This window comes from Solanum pennellii, chromosome 4, assembly GCF_001406875.1.
Source record: "Solanum pennellii chromosome 4, SPENNV200".
NCBI classification, from domain to species: domain Eukaryota; kingdom Viridiplantae; phylum Streptophyta; class Magnoliopsida; order Solanales; family Solanaceae; genus Solanum; species Solanum pennellii.
The window spans coordinates 886,231-904,535 of NC_028640.1; the positions used below are offsets into that span (position 1 = coordinate 886,231).

Sequence of the window (18,305 nt, forward strand, 5' to 3'; positions counted from 1 at the left end):
AACTTTATATATATATATATATATATATATATATATATATATATATATGGTTCACTATTTTGAAGTTCGATTATAATATTTTGTGGTATGATAAATTGTTAATCTTAGATTAGTAAATTTTGACTAATATATATTCTTAATAGAGTATTATAATTTCGACAATTCAGAAAATATCTCTATCGAAACATAGTAACACATTAGACATGTAGAAATGTACATCCAAAAGAAAGTAGAAATAAATTATGTTATTTATGCAACTATATACTTCGGTATGATATTTGATCTTTATGTATTAACTACATATAAACTTATATGTAATTATATACTTGTATTAAGTTGAGTAAGTAGACACATGATTTCTGTGTTGCATAATACACGTAGAACACCAATTATGATACAAATTGTCATATCGAATGTCATGTAGGACGTAACGACGGACGGAGATTATGGACTATGGGTGCTTAAGCACCCATTGCTTTTTGTGATAAACACTATTCTTTGTGTACAATTTCTAACAATTTACTCAAATATATTATCTAAGCACAAACTCTATATAACAATTTTAAAATTAAAAATAATTGAGCATCCATGATATAGAATTTTTGGATCCATCATACTGAAAAAATATGTATTTTTATTTATTTAATATTATACAAATTCAAATATTTATTCAAAATTAAAAAAATATAAATATAAAATTAAGCTAAATTAAATATCATATTTATGTAATATCGTACCTTCACCAACTACAATAAATTCATTCTTCAACCTATTGACATGTTACTCTATAAAATATCTACTTGGAATCTATTATTTTGGCAATGAGTCATGAGTAGAATAGGAAAGGACATGTATATTTTACTTTTATTTCCACTTAATTATACGATTTTCATAATAAAATTTAATATCGAATTTTATTTATATGGAAAGATAAAATATTTTTAATAAATATAACTTTCTGTTTAAAGGAATTTAAATTTATGACATTTAATTAAAAATAAAAAATATTTATTACTCCATCACGACTCTCATTAATCAAAGAAAGGACATGTATTTGCAGTTATGTGTAGACATTTGAGTGAATAAAAAAGGACATGATGATGTGAAGACTCATCCCTATTAAAAAAAAAAAGAACAAAGACTTTAAAATAAGTCGGTCAACTTATTAAGCGTTTGGACATATAATTTTATCTCGTAATTTAAAATTAATATTTAAATAAGTGATTTTATATCAAACGGTGAAATTCTAATTTTTTAAAACAAATTAATTTGCAAATTTCATATTTTTAAAATACAAAAAACAAGTTTATATTTTATCAAAGAAAAATTTCATCATTTTATATTGTGTATATTTTTGCTTGAGTATCAAAAAGGTGATGAAATATTCATAAAATATGAACATAATGATATAATTACTAATGATATGATCATGTTTCATTTTAGTAAAGAGTAGTACACTTCCGCTCAAGTTTAATGTTACCTTTTTTTTTTACTAAAGTTCAATAAATAAATATTATATATTTTTTAAAATTTTATGATAGTGTATAAAAAAAATCAAATTACATACATAAATAAAATTTTAACTTCATTTCATATAATTTCATATCATGATTTCATTTCAAACGATAAAAAAGCGTTACAACATATTCCACTACATTATTTATACACACCTTTGGTGATGTGAAGATGTCATTGCTAGCTACTAATTGAAAAAATAAATAATATTACTCCTCTAATTGAACATTAACCTTGTGAGATTTCTTAACGCTAAAATTTATTAAAAAAAAAAAAGAATGATCTTTGACCACGACATATTACAAAATTTTTAACTGAAATATAAAGTAAATACATAAAAGAATCTTATTGGATTAAAAAAATAAAACATAAAAATTCCAAACCAAAGCACCCAACAAACCTTTAATATAACCATTATATAAATATATATATATACTCCCACTCTATTTTAATTTATATGATATCTAATTTAAATTTGATTGTAAATTTACATATGAAATCTTCAATTTTTTTTTGAAATGAACTTTATATATATGTAAACTACGTAAAAAGTATTACGAATCACAATAATTGATAATTCAAAATATTTATAAGATCTATGAAAAATTTACGATAAAAATAAAACTTATTTAACTCTTAAAATTCGAAAAGTTACATATAAAACGGGACGAAGGTAGCATAAATTTAAGTCGAAATTAATGGATGCTCCCTTGTTGGTTCCGCATGGGTCCGCCCCTGTCTATCTATTTGCATTTAAAATAAGAACACAGAACAAAGACTTAAAAACTAAAAATTCAGTCAACTTACATTTTTTAAAATAAGAATATTACAAAATAAAAACTCATAATTTTTTCTTCCCATTATATAACAGCTGTGGTGATGTGAAAGAAGTCATTGCAAACAATTAGTTGAAAAATTTAAAAAAAAAAAAGAGAAAACTTTCTTTGTAATAATGGCAGATGCAGTGGTGAATTTTCTGGTAGAGAACTTGTTACAGCTATTAGCTGAAAATGTGAAGTTAATTGGAAGGGCAAAAGGAGAATTGGAAAATCTACTAAAAATTGCTCAACAACTGAAAGGATTTTTAGATGATGCTGCAAAGTATGGACACACAAATAGTGAGCAGTGGAAAGTTTTGTTGGAACAAATACATAAAACAGTGTACAGAGCTGAGGATGCAATTGATAAGTTTCTGGTTCAAGCAAAGTTGCATCAAGACAAAAATATAGCGGAAAGGACATTTGATTGGCTAGGCAATCAGATTAAAGTTAGAAATTTTGCAGCTGATATCAAAGGAATACATGATCAAATCAAAGAGATTCGTAACAACAATCAAGCACTTCAGGCAACCCCTGTTCTTGAACTCCCTAAAAAAGGGGAAGTAATTCAGGTATTATTCGAATTTCTTGTAACAGCTAATTGGAGGCCTAAAGTCAAAATTTGATATTGATAAATTGTTTTTGGGATGAAGAAGGGGTTTGGGGGGTCAAATTGGGATAAGAAAAAGAAAATATTTAAAATTATTTCTTTTTACTTAGTTGATGATCATTATTTGAGTTTTTATTTTATTCTTTAATAATGTAAGAAGGGAAAAGGCTTAAATATGCCATTGAACTGTCAGAAAAGGCATCAGTTAAAAGTTTTGGTTATTTATGTCATTATCGTTAAAGAAAAGACTTATTTATGCCATTATTTTTTAATGGTGGTTTTGTAAAATCATTTTTGATACGTGGCTAATTATAATTCGGCGACTTCATCAATTTTTTTAAATAAAAAAATCATAATTCTGAAAAAAAAATTAATTAAATTTTTTTTATTAAATAAATTGATGACATGGTCGAATTATAATTGGCCACGTCATCAATTTATTTAAAATAAAAAAATCAAAATTCTGAATGAAAATTGAATTATTTTTCTTTTTGATTTTTTTATTAAAAAAATTGATGACGTGATCGAATTATAATTGGTCACATGTCAAAAATGCTTTGCAAAATCATTGTTAAAAAATGATGGCATGAATGAGCCTTTACTTTAACAGTGACATAAATGAGCCAAACTTTTAACTAATGTTATAAATAAATAAACATTTTCTGAAAGTCTAATGGCATATTTAAGTCTTTTCCCATGTAAGAATGTTTATTTTTATTATAAGAAATAAATGTTATTTTTATTATAAGAAATAAGTGTGAATGGAAAAAGAGAAAAAAGTAAGATTTTTTTTAAAAAACTAATATTTGTTTGTGGCTATATTATAGTTTAAAACTATATTTTGTATTACCAAAAAAAAAACTATATTTTGTTATTATATTTTAATTTAATTCTGTATCAGTAAAAAAAGAAGGGTAGTTATAATAAATTTAATAAGAAAATTAGAAAAATATAAATTTGAATAAGTACTTGAATCAAAGAAGTTAAAAAAAAAATCATGTGAGAAAGACCAAATAAATTCCTACAATTTTTTTTAAAAAAATTCACTTATTTTAGAAGAAAATGGTATAATGATATGAGCTATGAGAAGTATATTAGCCTTTTTTTTTTCTTTGTAATAATTAGGTTTAACATACTATATGAATGTATCTTTTAATTTGAACTCAACTCATATTTATTTTTTCCAATTTTGAATCTACACAAATGAATACTTATTTGTTGGCTTTACTCTTACTGTTAAAATGAAGTTATTTTTACCTTGTTGTTACTATATATATCACCTGTACTTCTCTATTAGATAGAAAACTCCAAATCAACTGAAAATATCCAATTTCAATTAAAATGACCCAATTTCTTTGTTAATCCAAACCCAACCCACTAAAACAAATAAATTCATACCAAATTAAAATCTCAAATCTATTTCTCCATGGAGGAAGGAGAGGAAAAATATTAGAGAGATGAGTTTGGAGTTTTAATTTTATATGAATTCATTTGGTGTAGTGGGTCGAGTTTTGGACTAAAAGAAAAAATTGGGTCATTCTAATCAAAATTGCGTACTTTTAATTGATTTGGGGTTTCCATCCGAGGGATAGAGGTGACAAGTATAACGCAAGGATTAAAACAACTTCAAAATAAACTAATAAACTGAAGTTAAGGGGTGTTTTTGAACTTTTTCACTTCTCATAATTATATGTCAATTGACAAAATAGCTAATCAATTTTATGCTTCCACTGTCTCAATTTATATAGTCATCTTTTTGGTCAGTTCGAAGAAGAATGATACGTTTTTATATTTGGTAATATTTATCTTTTAATGTTTACATTAGCCTTAGTAAAATGTGACTTACTTTAGATGTCTAACTTGTGAAGATCAGCCATTCTGTTTTCTGATGTGATTCATTTACATGTTCAAAAGGGTCCTTCTTTGGAGAATGATGCTGTGGTCGGGTTTGATGACGAAGCTAACAAAGTGATCAAGCGACTTGTTGAAGGACCGTTGGATAGTGTCGATATTATCCCCGTGGTGGGGATGCCCGGACTTGGAAAAACTACACTGGCAAGAAAAATCTATAATGATCCTAAGCTTACATATGAATTTTACAGCATTGTTTGGGTTTACGTAGGTCAGGAATATAAAGCAAAGGATATTTATCTTAGGATTCTTAAGTTCTTCAAAAAAAACATAGAAGATCATCTCAATGATGATGTGGACACATTGGCTAAGGCAATAGGTGGTTATATCAAGAAAGGAGGTAGATGTCTCATTGTTTTAGATGATGTGTGGGAAGACGATGTCATTGATCACGTGATGAAAGTTTTCGCAGAAAACAAAAAGGGTCATCGGATTATGATGACCACACGTGACACACGTCTTGGTTTCTTTGCCAATAAAGAACCTCATAAGCTGAAATTCTTGGAGACAGAAGAAAGTTTTGAGTTGTTGGTAATGAGAGTTTTTGGCAGGGGAAGTTGTCCAAATGAATTAGTGGTAACTGGGAAAGAAATTGCAAAAAAATGTGGTGGAGTACCACTTGTAGTAGTGGTAATTGCAGGAGCATTAAGAGGTCGTTCGGACAAAAAGGATTGGGAAAGAGTTGAAAAAAGTGTGGTGCAATATCTTGGTGAGCATACCGAAGATAGCTGCCTGAAATATGTGAAGATGAGTTATGATTATTTGCCCCGAGAAGTGCAGATGTGCTTTTTGTATTGTGGTGTCTTTCCTCGAGGCTTTGATATCCCTTGTTGGAAACTGATTCGTTTGTGGATAGCAGAGGGGTTGATAAAGCCGCAGCCTGAGTCCACTCTACAAGTAGAGGAGATAGCAGAGTTTTATTTGACAGACCTTCTCAACAGAAATTTAGTAATAATAATGCAAAAGAGGTCTGATGGTCAAATAAAAACATGTCGTCTTCACGACATGTTGTATCAGTTCTGCAAAAAGGAGGCTAGTAACAAATGGCTTTTTCAAGAACCTGATCAATCTAAACTGGATCCAGATACTTGCCGTCGCTTGTGTATTCAACCATCTAATCTGTCTGACTTTCTCTCCACAACACCTTTTGCAGAACATGTCAGATCTTTCTATTGTTTTTCCTCAAAACAAAAGCCAATCAACTTGTCTCCTAATGAAACCAAACTCATTCACAAAGCATTTCCACTTATGAGAGTCATGGATGTCGAATCTCTCAGATTTATTTTCTCCAAAGACTTTAAAAATTTGTTTCATTTGAGGTATATTGCTATCTCAGGTGACTTTAAGTCCCTCCCTCCTACCTTTGGTAAATTCTGGAATTTACAAACTCTAATACTTAATACAAGTACCTTAGAGCCCACTCTTGAAGTTAAAGCCGATATATGGAACTTGTTACAGTTGAGGCATCTCCACACCAACATACCTGCAAAATTGTCATCCCCGACTACCACGACAGGTAAACCTTCTTGTCTACAAACTCTTTCTATGGTTACACCAGAAAGTTGTGAGAAAGAAGTGCTAGCAAAGGCGTGTAATGTGAAAAAATTGAGCATTCGAGGGCAAATGGCGGCTTTTCTTGGTGCTTACAAGGGTGGTATCAACAATCTTAAAGAGCTACAGTGTCTGGAACATTTGAAATTGTTGAATGATGTTCTTTTCATGAATAAAGCACTTCACCTTCCATCAACATTCTCCGAACTGGTACGTACGGTGAAGAAGTTAACTCTGACAAACACAAGGTTTACTTGGAGTGAGGCGGAGAAATTGGGGACGTTGGAATCTCTTGAGGTCCTAAAGTTTAAAGAAAATGCATTCAACGGTGATTCCTGGAAGCCAAAGAGTGGATTTAGCGCACTCCAAGTCTTGTGGATTGAAAGGTCAGAATTAGAATCTTGGGAGGCTTCGGTTGTTAACTTCCCCGCGCTTAGGCAACTGGTTCTTATCTCTTGTGATAAGCTTGATGCTGTGCCACTTGAGCTAGCTGATATACCCAGCCTTGTAGAGATGAGGTTGGATAACACAAGCAAAGCGGTAAAATCCGCAAAAAATGTTTGGGATAGCAAGACATCTAAAAGCATGAAACTCAAGCTAAGCATATACCCACCTGAAAATTAATCCAAGGTTGCACAGTGATATTGAAAGGTCAGTTGAAATTCACTAATAATCCTTACATTATGAATTGCAGTCTGCTCTTACGTGTGTGTGTGTATATATGGCTCGACCATGATTTGGAGTAGAAAATACCATTTGCTTATTTCTAACATAATTTTCCTTCTTTCTGCAGGAGACGACTTGGACATCGAGCTTGCTGGAAGCCAGGGGTCATCAGACAAATAGCTAACTGGAGTATTGTCATTTTGAAATAAGGCTAGGTCTGCTGCAACTCGAGTTCCCTTTTATGTAGATTGTTTTTCTTTTTCTCCGTTGTGAAACTGTTTGCATCTTTCCTATTCTATTATCTTTGTAGTTGCGTAAAACTGTTGTTTGCATCTTTCCTGTTCTGTTATCTTTGTATTTGCTTTGGTATGTTCGTGTAAAACTGTTGTTTTAATCCATCACTGTTTTTGTTGAAAGACATGTTACTCTCAACAAAGGCCTTATTAACTTGGTATCTTAGCTTTCACATGAATTCTAATATTGGCTTGACATTATGTACATCTATGGATCACTAATCTTACAGAAATCAGTTATAACTGCCTAACTGCTTTCACTATAGCTGTCTAACAGAATTAACGGATATACACGTGTCATAATCTTATCTACAGATCTGACATTTATTCAATATCGGATTAGCGGATAAGATTGCGCCACGTATTCCTATTTAGTCTTCCGTTAGAGTGAAGAGCATGTATGCTCTCGTTTTTGGACGGCGTGGGCATCAATTTCCCAAAAGTATGAACAACACATCAACGAAAAACACGTATTATACATGAACAGAGGAAAACAGTGTGAAACCAGCAAATCTTATACTCCATAGGCAATGCATAGTAGATTGAACATGCTTATTTATTTCGAAAACAAAATAGAGATTACAGTACATCAATAGTTACCATTTACAAAATACAAAAACACAATTGGCCGCGATATTAGATGATCCCTCAAAATAAGCTTCCATTCCCTGCATAAGAAAGATAAAAAGTACAAGTCATCATCTTAATTTCAAGGAGGTAAAGATTTAATAAAAATGAGGTGAAGAATCGAAGAACTTTTCAGAGAGAATTATAACTTACTGTTGCTGTTACGGATGTAGACCTTAAGCATATTATTTCCCATGTCCTCTTGTTCTTGTTCGATATTTCTGGCAGAATCCTCAGAAGTAGCGCTGCAATCATGTAACTCAATCGATTCCAAAGTACAAATTTCCCCAAAATCTGTTGGAATTTCTTGCAGGTCCTCACATCTCTTCAGAACAAGACGTTTTAGATTAGGGAAGTTATCACTGCTAGCTTCCCAACGCTTAAGATTTAGCTCGCTCAGTAACAACAACTTCAAGCTTTTGAATATGTCTTTATCGGTCATTATCCATACATCATCATCGGCTTCACAATATTTAAGTTTGAGCTCTTCAAGATTTGGCAACATGATAAAAGTTGATGATATCTCTTCCCAAATGAACTTACTACAAAAAGATAAAGTCAACCTCCTAACTGATGTTGGAAAAACAAATGTCTTGATGGGGTTTTCCCAACTACCGTTCCAGGAAAGCTTGAATGCCTCAAGTTTTCTCAAGCTCGACATATCCAAGAGACGATAGGAAACAATTTCTTCTTTAAATGTAATAGGTACATGAATGGTCAATATCTTTAGATTGGGAATGCTAGAAAAGACTTCATTTGTACAACTTGTGTAACAAAGACCGAAAAATTTCTCTAGATTTGGCATCACTGTCACAAGATTCTTATTTATTCTAGGACTTGGTAAATAAGTGTTTCTTCCTAAAGATATGTACTTCAAGTTCTTCAACAACCATATCTTCTTAGGTAAAGTCATTCCCGATACAGGACTACAGTTAGAAATAAGAGTTTGCAAATTCAGAAGCTCTGAGATTGATTCAGGAATATTCAAGCGTAAATGTTCAACATGGAGATATCTCAAATGAAATAACTTCGTAATCACAAGTGGAAATGAGTCGAACCGTAGCATTTCATCATGGATGATGACCAATACCCTGAGAAGGTTGAAACAAGGGAGAAATCCCAGTATTATAGGATCATAATCGATGACGGGCAATTCACAAGGACTTGCAGTACAGGATTCAAATAGTAGACTAAGTGGATCAAAACAGTAAATAGATCTGGTAACAGGGGGTAATTTCTCATTAGCATTATGATACTCTTGAATACTGAAGCGACGAACATTATGCTTTTCTGCTGGTGAAAAAGGAGCTCTCACAACATGTGTAAACTTTGTCATTTCAGCTTCTAACAAACAGAACTCACGCAGAAGATCATGTATTCCGCATACTTTTACCTCACCATTGAATCTCCTTTTTCTAGCCATTATCAAATTCCTGCTGATAAGATCCTCCAGATAATGTTCAGCCACTTCCTCCAAGCTTTCACGACATCCGGAAGACTTCCTTATGAAACCTTCAGCGATCCATAATTGGATCAATCTCCGAATATCAACTTGAAAATCTTCTGGGAAATCCCCCATTGAAAGAAAGCATGGTTTGAGTCTATTAGGCAAGTGATGGTAACTCAAACCGAGAACGGCTAAACATTTATTTGGATTACTAGCAATGATTTCACTCAAGGTTTGGGCAACATACTTCCAATTTAATAATGTCTTGGGCACCGTTTTAGAAAGATGCCCTGCAATCACTGAAATTATTAAGGGAAGTCCTTGACATTTTCCTGCTATTGTTTTTCCAATTTCATCCAACTCGGGAGGATGATCGTGTTCTAGTCCAAACACCTTATCACGAAGTAACTTCCAACTGCTATCTAAATTTAAGAGGTTCATCTTATGAGGGCTACTAGTATCTGCATACATTGCTACATCAGTTTCCCTAGTAGTCAATAAGACTCGACTCCTATTGTTGCGGTTAGGAAATATTTGTGATATGCTATCCCAAACATCCCTACTCCAAATATCATCAACAACAACAAGGTATCTTGGACCCTTTAGGTTCTTTTGCACCAGGTCAGCTAACTCGTTGTCTTCCATCTTATCATAATCTTTTGTGTTCACAATAACTCTTTGCTTTGAGATGCAATGTAAAGCTTCTAACCATACATTTCTATATCGAAACTCTTGAGAAATTGTAACCCAAACAAAAATGTCAAAGTGATACCTGATTGGAAGATGGTCATAAACTTTTTCAGCGAGTGTTGTTTTGCCAATGCCACCCATACCTGATATGGTGAGAATGTCTAGATCCGACGTTGGTCCTCTCAATCTTTTATCTATTATCTCCAAGTCAACATCAAGTCCCTGAATGATATCATCTTTCATCTGATCTGACAGCATTTGATTACTCCTAGAGGAAGCACCAATCAAGGAATCCCGGGTTAATTCAAGAATTTGATCAGCATCATGAGAAAGAATCTCCACCACTTGTTTCTTTGTCGTATCCATTTTTTCAACAACTGGTAGCATATCCTGGTGTTGTAAAATTCCAAATGTCCAGCTTAATTCTTCGATGACTTTAGAAATCTTCATTTCAACAACATCCTCTGCCTCGCTAACAACAACTCTAATATCTTCCTCCAAAGATTTGATTTTCTCATTGCTACTGTTTTCAAGAACATCTTGAAAATATTCAGCTGTAGCACGAAGAGAATCGAGCATTTCAGTAGTGTGATCATGAAAGAGTTTTGAAATATTTGGTTGATCAAGAGTTTGAAGAAGAGAAATTACAGCGGTATAAGCTGCCATCAAGTCAAGATATCAAATAATGTACTACTCTTTTGTATTTATAATAAAACTTCAATTAATTTCCAACACCATATTAATTGGTTGTGTGAAATCAGAAGAAGTAGGTGTAATATTAATGATGGGCAGTTGGGTGACTGATGTAACAACCATACCGCTATTTAATTTGCAGCACCATATTAGTAATTATCAATAAAATAATAACTAAGTCAATGCAAGTTGGGTGTATGAAAACAGTTCTGTTGTCTATTTTCATTTGATTAATTCTTCTGTTTTTTTTATCAGGATAAGGCACGAGCAACCCTCTAGTACCCCTCTAGACTATGATCGAAATCTCAGAGAGATACCTTAACTAAGCTAAGTAAATTTGAAAAGCATGTCAACGACGATCAGAAGCTAGATTACATACTGTTACTACCAAGTACCATCCATGAGAAATGTTATCATTATCATCACATAAAACACTGTCCATCAACAAAAAACATGTATTATACATGAACAGAGGAAGATAGATTCAAAGTGTTAAACCAGCAATTCTTATACTCCATAGGCAATGCATAATAGATTGAACATCCTTATTTATTTCGAACTATCACACAGAAAACACAATTGACCGAGACATGTATTAAACATGCTTATTCCTAAAACATGAAATCAACAAAAACGATCAAAATATAAAAACAAAAATATGAACTACAAGGTTCTGAATTCGGAAGATAGCATTAGATGATCCCTCAAAATAAGCTTCAGTTCCCTGCATATGCAGGATAAAAAGTACAAGTCATCATCTTAATTTCAAAGAGGTAAGATTTAATAAAAATGAGGTGAAGAATCTAAGAATATTTCAGAGATAATTATAACTTACTGTGGCTGTTATGGATGTAGACCTTAAGGATATTATTTCCCATGTCGTCTTGTTCTTGTTCGATATTTCTGGCAGAATCCTCAGAAGTAGTGCTACAATCATGTAACTCAATCGATTCCAAAGTACAAATTTCCCCAAAATCTGTTGGAATTTCTTGCAGGTCCTCACATTTCTTCAAAACAAGGCGTTTTAGATTAGGGAAGTAATCATACTAGCTTCCCAATGCATAAGATTTAGCTCGCTAGTAACAATAACTTCAAGCTTTTGAATATGTCTTTGTCACTCAATCTCTATACATAATCTTCGGCTCGAAAACGTTTAAGTTTGAGCTCTTCAAGATTTGGCAACATGATAAAGTTGATGATATCTCTTCCCAAATAAAGTTTCAACAGCTAGTTAAAGACAATCTTCTAAGTGATTTTGGAAAAACAAATATCTTGATGGGGTCTTCCAAATATTTGTGATATGATATCCCAAACATCCCTACTCCAAATATCATCAACAACAACAAGGTATCTTGGACCCTTTAGGTTCTTTTGCACCAGGTCAGCTAACTCGTTGTCTTCCATCTTATCATAATCTTTTGTGTTCACAATAACTCTTTGCTTTGAAATGCAATGTAAAGCTTGTTATTCTTACAATAACTTGTATTTATAAAGTTATTAAACAGAAACAGAAACAAGATGAAGCAGAAAAAATTTAAAATAAAAGAATTAATCCGAGTCCACAGAAACTACTGTGTGTCCTTAAGAAATTTAATCCCCTCACTGTACCCAAGGTTATGGATTAATTTCTCCCAAGATAAAACGGATTAAACCTGTTAAAGAAATAGCGGTACCTCAAACTTCTTTAACTTCAACGAACTTAAGAACAGCAACAAGTCACACAGACTCAGTCGATCGACACTTTGATTTTATTTGAGAGAAAAATAAATGCAGAGAAAGAAAAAAATTTCAGTGATTAAAAAATCAAAAATTGACTTCCTTTTATAGCCATTTTCAGCAAGGAAATGTCTGTTCAGTGAAATCTGTTCAGACCCATTTTATCCAGAAAGTTGTGTCTTTTGGAAAAAATAACAACTTTTCGAAAAATTGTGTCTGTTAGGAAATAACTACTTTTTTTTTTTGGAAAGTAACGACTTTTCGAAAAGTAACGACTTTTCGGAAAGAGTAACAACTTTTCGGAATGTTACCGTTACCTGCAAATTTATAAGAAATGACTTTTCATTTGCACTTTGCAAATGACTTTTCATTTTCCCTCCAAAGTAGTTCCCTCACTTTTCATATTCTCTCTTTTCTTTTCCATTCACACTTGCTAAAACCCAACAAAGCTTCTAACAAATACATTTCTATATCGAAATTCTTGAGATATTGTAACCCAAACAAAAATGTCAAAGTGATACCTGATTGGAAGATGATCATTAGCTTTTTTAGCGAGTGTTGTTTTGCCAATGCCACCCATACCTGATATGGTGACAATGTCTAGATCCGACGTTGGTCCTCTCAATCATTTATCTATTATCTTCAAGTCACCATCAAGAATTTGATCAGCATCATCATGAGAAAGAATCTCCATCACTTGTTTCTTTGTATTATCCATTTTTTCAACAACTGGTAGCATATCCTGGTGTTGTAAAATTCCAAATGTCCAGCTGTCGCCTTTGATGATTTCTGAAATTTTTGTTTCAACAACATACTCCGCCTCACTAGAAACAACGATAATTTTTTCCTCCAAAGATTTGATTTTTTCAATGTCAATCCCACTCTTATAGCTAGATTTTTCAAGAACATCTAGAAAATACTCAGATGTGGCACGAAGAGAATCGAGCGTATCAGCAGTGTGACCATGATAGAGTTCTGAAATATTTGGTTGATCAAGAGTTTGAAGTAGAGAAATTACAGCAGTAGAAGCTGCCATCAAGTCAATACAGAGAGGAATTGGAACAAAAATAATTTTTGAACAAGTAGAGAGGATGTGATTCAAGAATCAAGATATCAAATGTTGTACTACTCTTTTGTATTTATAAAAATCTTATTGTATAACATCCTTTAATTTCAACCACCATCAATAAATTATTTTGACTTACTAAGTCATTGTTTATTTAAAATGATTAGTGAGTAGGTATATAATAATGATGGCCACTAGTTAATTTAAAAAACACAAATTATTGTTTATTTGTTCTGATTAGATAAAATTACAACCACCTTTACAGTGTTCTAAAAGGTTTTTTCTTGACTCACCTACTACGGGCTTCAATCACGCCTAATGCTCAACGCTCGAGCTATTGATAACTTGATGAACATTTCTGATATCATAATTTAAGGTTCTTCATTTGGAAGATAGTGTGGTGTTTGAATTTTTAATCGCACAATGTAACAACACCATTAATAACTCATAATGTGGCGATTACACAATCTGTAACATCTCAACTAAGAGAATAGTAGAAATATATGATAAATTGTGTGATAATTGTTTCACGATGATGTTCTTATCCTTCTTCGCACATTGTATACCCCAAGGTCTGAATCTCCCCTCAAAAACGTGTAGAACATATATTTACAGTGTTAGGATTGACCATGGACCGGATGTCTAAGTAAAATCCAAAGCTGACTTAGATTGCTTGTTTTCAATTCCGCAATATCCTGCAATCCAATATAATATGCAGCTCATCGGTCACGTTCTTAAGCATATCACAGTGGAGAAGAATAAAGTTCCTGAGATTTGCAAAGTGAAGTTTTGAAGCCTCTTAACGCTCGAGGTCAGTCATTTCAATCCGCAAGAGCTGGAGCAGGCTAAAACCTCATATCTCTGTCTTCCATAACTTCCCTCTGATCGCATATTTCTTTCAACTTTAACTACTCATTTCAATCAACTTATTCACCTAACTCCAACCAAAACTGGAGTTTGACAAAGTTAACATTTCAGTGTGCGTAAAAACCTGAATAGTGCCTATGGAAGGTGAAGGGCTTTACTCATATAATCCACCCTTGTTAGTTTCAAGAAAATAGTTGTATCCAGTATACTTGTTCTGTTAAGTTAACTATACGCCTTGGAAGTTCCTTGAAATTGCCTGAGATAGAGATATATGTCAAATGAAATAGATGGTTTAAGTGCTTGCAGAAGAAAAATTTGAGGGATTCAATTTCCAAGACCCTGATCAGTGGAAATGCTTTCAGGATACGTTTTGACGTCAAGAGCAGACAACTCGCCTTGTTCCTCTTGTGAAATTAGGTCTTAGGCCTAACTCACACCCCAAAAGCTAGCTCAAAGGTTGAGGCTTTCCCTCACACTTATAAATTGACCACCAGCCCCTTCCACTTCCGATGTGGGATAACCCAACAATCTCCCCCTTCACACATCGGGCCTTGGGCTGGAGAGAACGACAACCCAGTTCCTCCCGGTGGGCTGAGACTTGTTGACAACCTGGGCTCTGATACCAATGTTGGGTGGTCTTGGGCCTTCTCAACCCAAAAGCTAGCTCGAAGGGAGGAGTATGTTTCACCATGTTTAACTAGAAAACCTGATACTGATCTCCTTGTATTTGGGCATGCTGCCCAATCTGCATCACAATACACATTCAATTTGTTTGATCTTTTGCTGCTCAGTAGTACTCCAAGTCCTGGCTCCCTCTTGATATATTTCATTACTCTCACAGCTGCTTCCCAGTGTGATCTCTTGGGTTGGTGTAAAAATTGACTAAATGTTTGAACAGAATAAGCTATGTCTGGCCTTGTCATAGTCAAATATAACATCTTCCCTATCAATCTTTGATACTGTTCCTTGTCTTCAAATAGCTCATCATCTACTTCTCCAGTTAGATGATCTAATTCTTGGATTGTTAGTCTAACATTGGCTTCAAGAGGTGTCCAAGCTGGTTTAGCATTTCCTAAACCCAAATCTGAAATAATTTCCAAGGCATACTTCCTTTGATTCATCAAAATGCCTTTTGCTGATCTACTGAATTCCATTCCCAAAAAGAATTTCAATTCTCCAAGATCCTTAATCTTAAAAGCCTTGTGTAGAATGGCTTTTGTGTGCTCTATAAGTCCCAGATTGCTACCTGTCACTAACATGTCATCTACATAGACAAGAATCACTACCATGTCTGATCCTTTCCTTTTAATGAATAAGGAATGATCTAGACTACTCTGAACAAAACCAGATTCCAGTAATGCTTCACTTAACTTCAAGTTCCATTGCCTGCTTGCTTGTTTGAGACCATAGAGGGATTTGACAAGTCTGCATACTAAACCAGATTCCCCCTGACTGTCAAAACCCTCTGGCAACTGCATATACACCTCATCATGAAGATCACCTTGTAAGAAAGCATTATAGACATCTAATTGATGAACAAACCAATTATGTTGAGCAGCTAAAGATAAAACAGTCCGGACAGTAGCAATCTTAACCACTGGTGAGAAAGTCTCATGGAAATCAAGCCCCTCTCTTTGTGTGTAACCCTTTGCCACCAATCTTGCTTTAAATCTCTCAACATCACCATTAGCCTTCAACTTGACTTTATAAACCCACTTACAGCCTATAGGAACTTTGCCTGTTGGTAGAGGAACCAAATCCCATGTATGATTATCCTGAAGAGCTTTTATTTCAGATTGCATAGCTTCTAGCCATCTGACATCTAATATAGCTTCCTTGTATGTAGTTGGTTCAGTAACAGCAGAAAAAACATGTAAGTATTTTTGATAAGTTGGGGATAGATTGGTATATGAAATAGAGGCTGCTATAGGATACAGAACATTATTTGTTGATGGCTTAGAAACATATTCAGATAGCCATAAAGGTTGTTTAGTAATCCTTGTGGATCTTCTGAGAGGCACAGCAGGAGAAACAATAGGTGAAGATGATGATGGATGTAGTGATTCTGTTGCTGTATACATTGGGGGTGATGAATCATGAGATGTTTCTAAATCATCAATTGGACATGAAGAAGATATAGGACAAGATTTAGGTGCAGGTGAATGAGATTGAAAAGGAAATTGATCCTCATGAAATATCACATCTCTGTTAAAAAAAAACTTCTGCTTTCGTAGATCAAAACAAACATATCCCTTTGTGACACTGGAGTAGCCCATAAACACTGATCTCACAGCTCTGGGTGCAAACTTATCAATCCTAGGCTATGTGCTTGCAAAACACAAACAACCAAATGTTCTTAAGTGTGTGATACATGGCTTCTTCCCAAAAAATGCTTCATAAGGTGATTTTCCTTCAAGAGTTTGTGAAGGCAATCGATTTATGATGTATGCTGCAGTAAGAACACAATGTCCCCAGAATTTGATTGGAATGTGGCCTTGGAATCTTAGAGCTCTAGCAACCTCAAGAAGATGTCTATGTTTCCTCTCAACAATACCATTCTGTTGAGGAGTATGAACACAAGTCCTGTAACGAATAATTCCTAAGCCTTTGAACAAATCCTGCATAGAATTGTTGGGTTATCCCACATCGGAAGTGGAAGGGGCTGGTGGTCAATTTATAAGTGTGAGGGAAAGCCTCAATCTTTGAGCTAGCTTTTGGGGTGTGAATCAGGCCTAAGACCTAATTTCACATGGTATCAGAGCAGGGCCCGTCTCACCCGATGCTGGGGTCCCCAAAAATTAAAATTGCCCACGCACCAGATGCGAAGCACTAGGCGTGAGGTGGGGTGTTAAAGAATGACAAAAGTCCCACATCGGTGATTAATGAGATGGGTGGACTCCTTATAAGACTTGGGCAATCCTCCTCCCTTTGAGCTAGCTTTTGGGGTGTGAATCAGGCCTAAGACCTAATTTCACATGGTATCAGAGCAGGGCCCGTCTCACCCGATGCTGGGGTCCCCAAAAATTAAAATTGCCCACGCACCAGATGCGAAGCACTAGGCGTGAGGTGGGGTGTTAAAGAATGACAAAAGTCCCACATCGGTGATTAATGAGATGGGTGGACTCCTTATAAGACTTGGGCAATCCTCCTCCCTTTGAGCTAGCTTTTGGGGTGTGAATCAGGCCTAAGACCTAATTTCACATGGTATCAGAGCAGGGCCCGTCTCACCCGATGCTGGGGTCCCCAAAAATTAAAATTGCCCACGCACCAGATGCGAAGCACTAGGCGTGAGGTGGGGTGTTAAAGAATGACAAAAGTCCCACATCGGTGATTAATGAGATGGGTGGACTCCTTATAAGACTTGGGCAATCCTCCTCCCTTTGAGCTAGCTTTTGGGGTGTGAATCAGGCCTAAGACCTAATTTCACATGGTATCAGAGCAGGGCCCGTCTCACCCGATGCTGGGGTCCCCAAAAATTAAAATTGCCCACGCACCAGATGCGAAGCACTAGGCGTGAGGTGGGGTGTTAAAGAATGACAAAAGTCCCACATCGGTGATTAATGAGATGGGTGGACTCCTTATAAGACTTGGGCAATCCTCCTCCCTTTGAGCTAGCTTTTGGGGTGTGAATCAGGCCTAAGACCTAATTTCACATGGTATCAGAGCAGGGCCCGTCTCACCCGATGCTGGGGTCCCCAAAAATTAAAATTGCCCACGCACCAGATGCGAAGCACTAGGCGTGAGGTGGGGTGTTAAAGAATGACAAAAGTCCCACATCGGTGATTAATGAGATGGGTGGACTCCTTATAAGACTTGGGCAATCCTCCTCCCTTTG

At 34.5% G+C, this 18,305-nt stretch overlaps 3 protein-coding genes across 3 annotated transcripts; 1 reads left to right on the plus strand and 2 right to left on the minus strand.

Moving 5' to 3' along the window:
* The first annotated feature begins 2,314 nt into the window (after positions 1-2,314).
* LOC107017699 (putative late blight resistance protein homolog R1B-23) lies at positions 2,315-7,537 on the plus strand. The gene is made up of 3 exons (XM_015217924.2): positions 2,315-2,905; positions 4,858-7,056; positions 7,199-7,537. The coding sequence occupies exons 1-2, from the start codon at positions 2,468-2,470 to the stop codon at positions 7,027-7,029; spliced, it is 2,610 nt and encodes an 869-aa protein (XP_015073410.1). The 5' UTR covers positions 2,315-2,467; the 3' UTR covers positions 7,030-7,056; positions 7,199-7,537.
* Positions 7,538-7,858: 321 nt separating this feature from the next.
* Positions 7,859-12,349, minus strand: LOC107018247 (putative late blight resistance protein homolog R1A-10). The gene is made up of 3 exons (XM_027916543.1): positions 11,657-12,349; positions 8,145-11,545; positions 7,859-8,032 (listed from the first exon to the last, which is right to left on the minus strand). Exons 2-3 carry the CDS (start codon positions 10,792-10,794, stop codon positions 8,013-8,015), a joined length of 2,670 nt encoding a protein of 889 aa, XP_027772344.1. The 5' UTR covers positions 10,795-11,545; positions 11,657-12,349; the 3' UTR covers positions 7,859-8,012.
* A 513-nt stretch (positions 12,350-12,862) lies between these two features.
* Positions 12,863-13,714, minus strand: LOC114076848. Its single transcript, XM_027916544.1, has one exon. It carries the CDS (start codon positions 13,571-13,573, stop codon positions 13,163-13,165), a length of 411 nt encoding a protein of 136 aa, XP_027772345.1. The 5' UTR covers positions 13,574-13,714; the 3' UTR covers positions 12,863-13,162.
* Positions 13,715-18,305: the final 4,591 nt, after the last annotated feature.

Coding starts and splice junctions, on each gene's coding strand:
- LOC107017699 (XM_015217924.2), top strand. CDS start 2,468: ATGGCAGATGCAGTGGTGAATTTTCTGGTAGAGAACTTGTTACAGCTA. Junction 2,906..4,857: donor AAAAAGGGGAAGTAATTCAG/GTATTATTCGAA, acceptor CATGTTCAAAAG/GGTCCTTCTTTGGAGAATGA.
- LOC107018247 (XM_027916543.1), bottom strand. CDS start 10,794: ATGGCAGCTTATACCGCTGTAATTTCTCTTCTTCAAACTCTTGATCAA. Junction 8,033..8,144: donor CTACATCCGTAACAGCAACA/GTAAGTTATAAT, acceptor TTTCTTATGCAG/GGAATGGAAGCTTATTTTGA.
- LOC114076848 (XM_027916544.1), bottom strand. CDS start 13,573: ATGGCAGCTTCTACTGCTGTAATTTCTCTACTTCAAACTCTTGATCAA.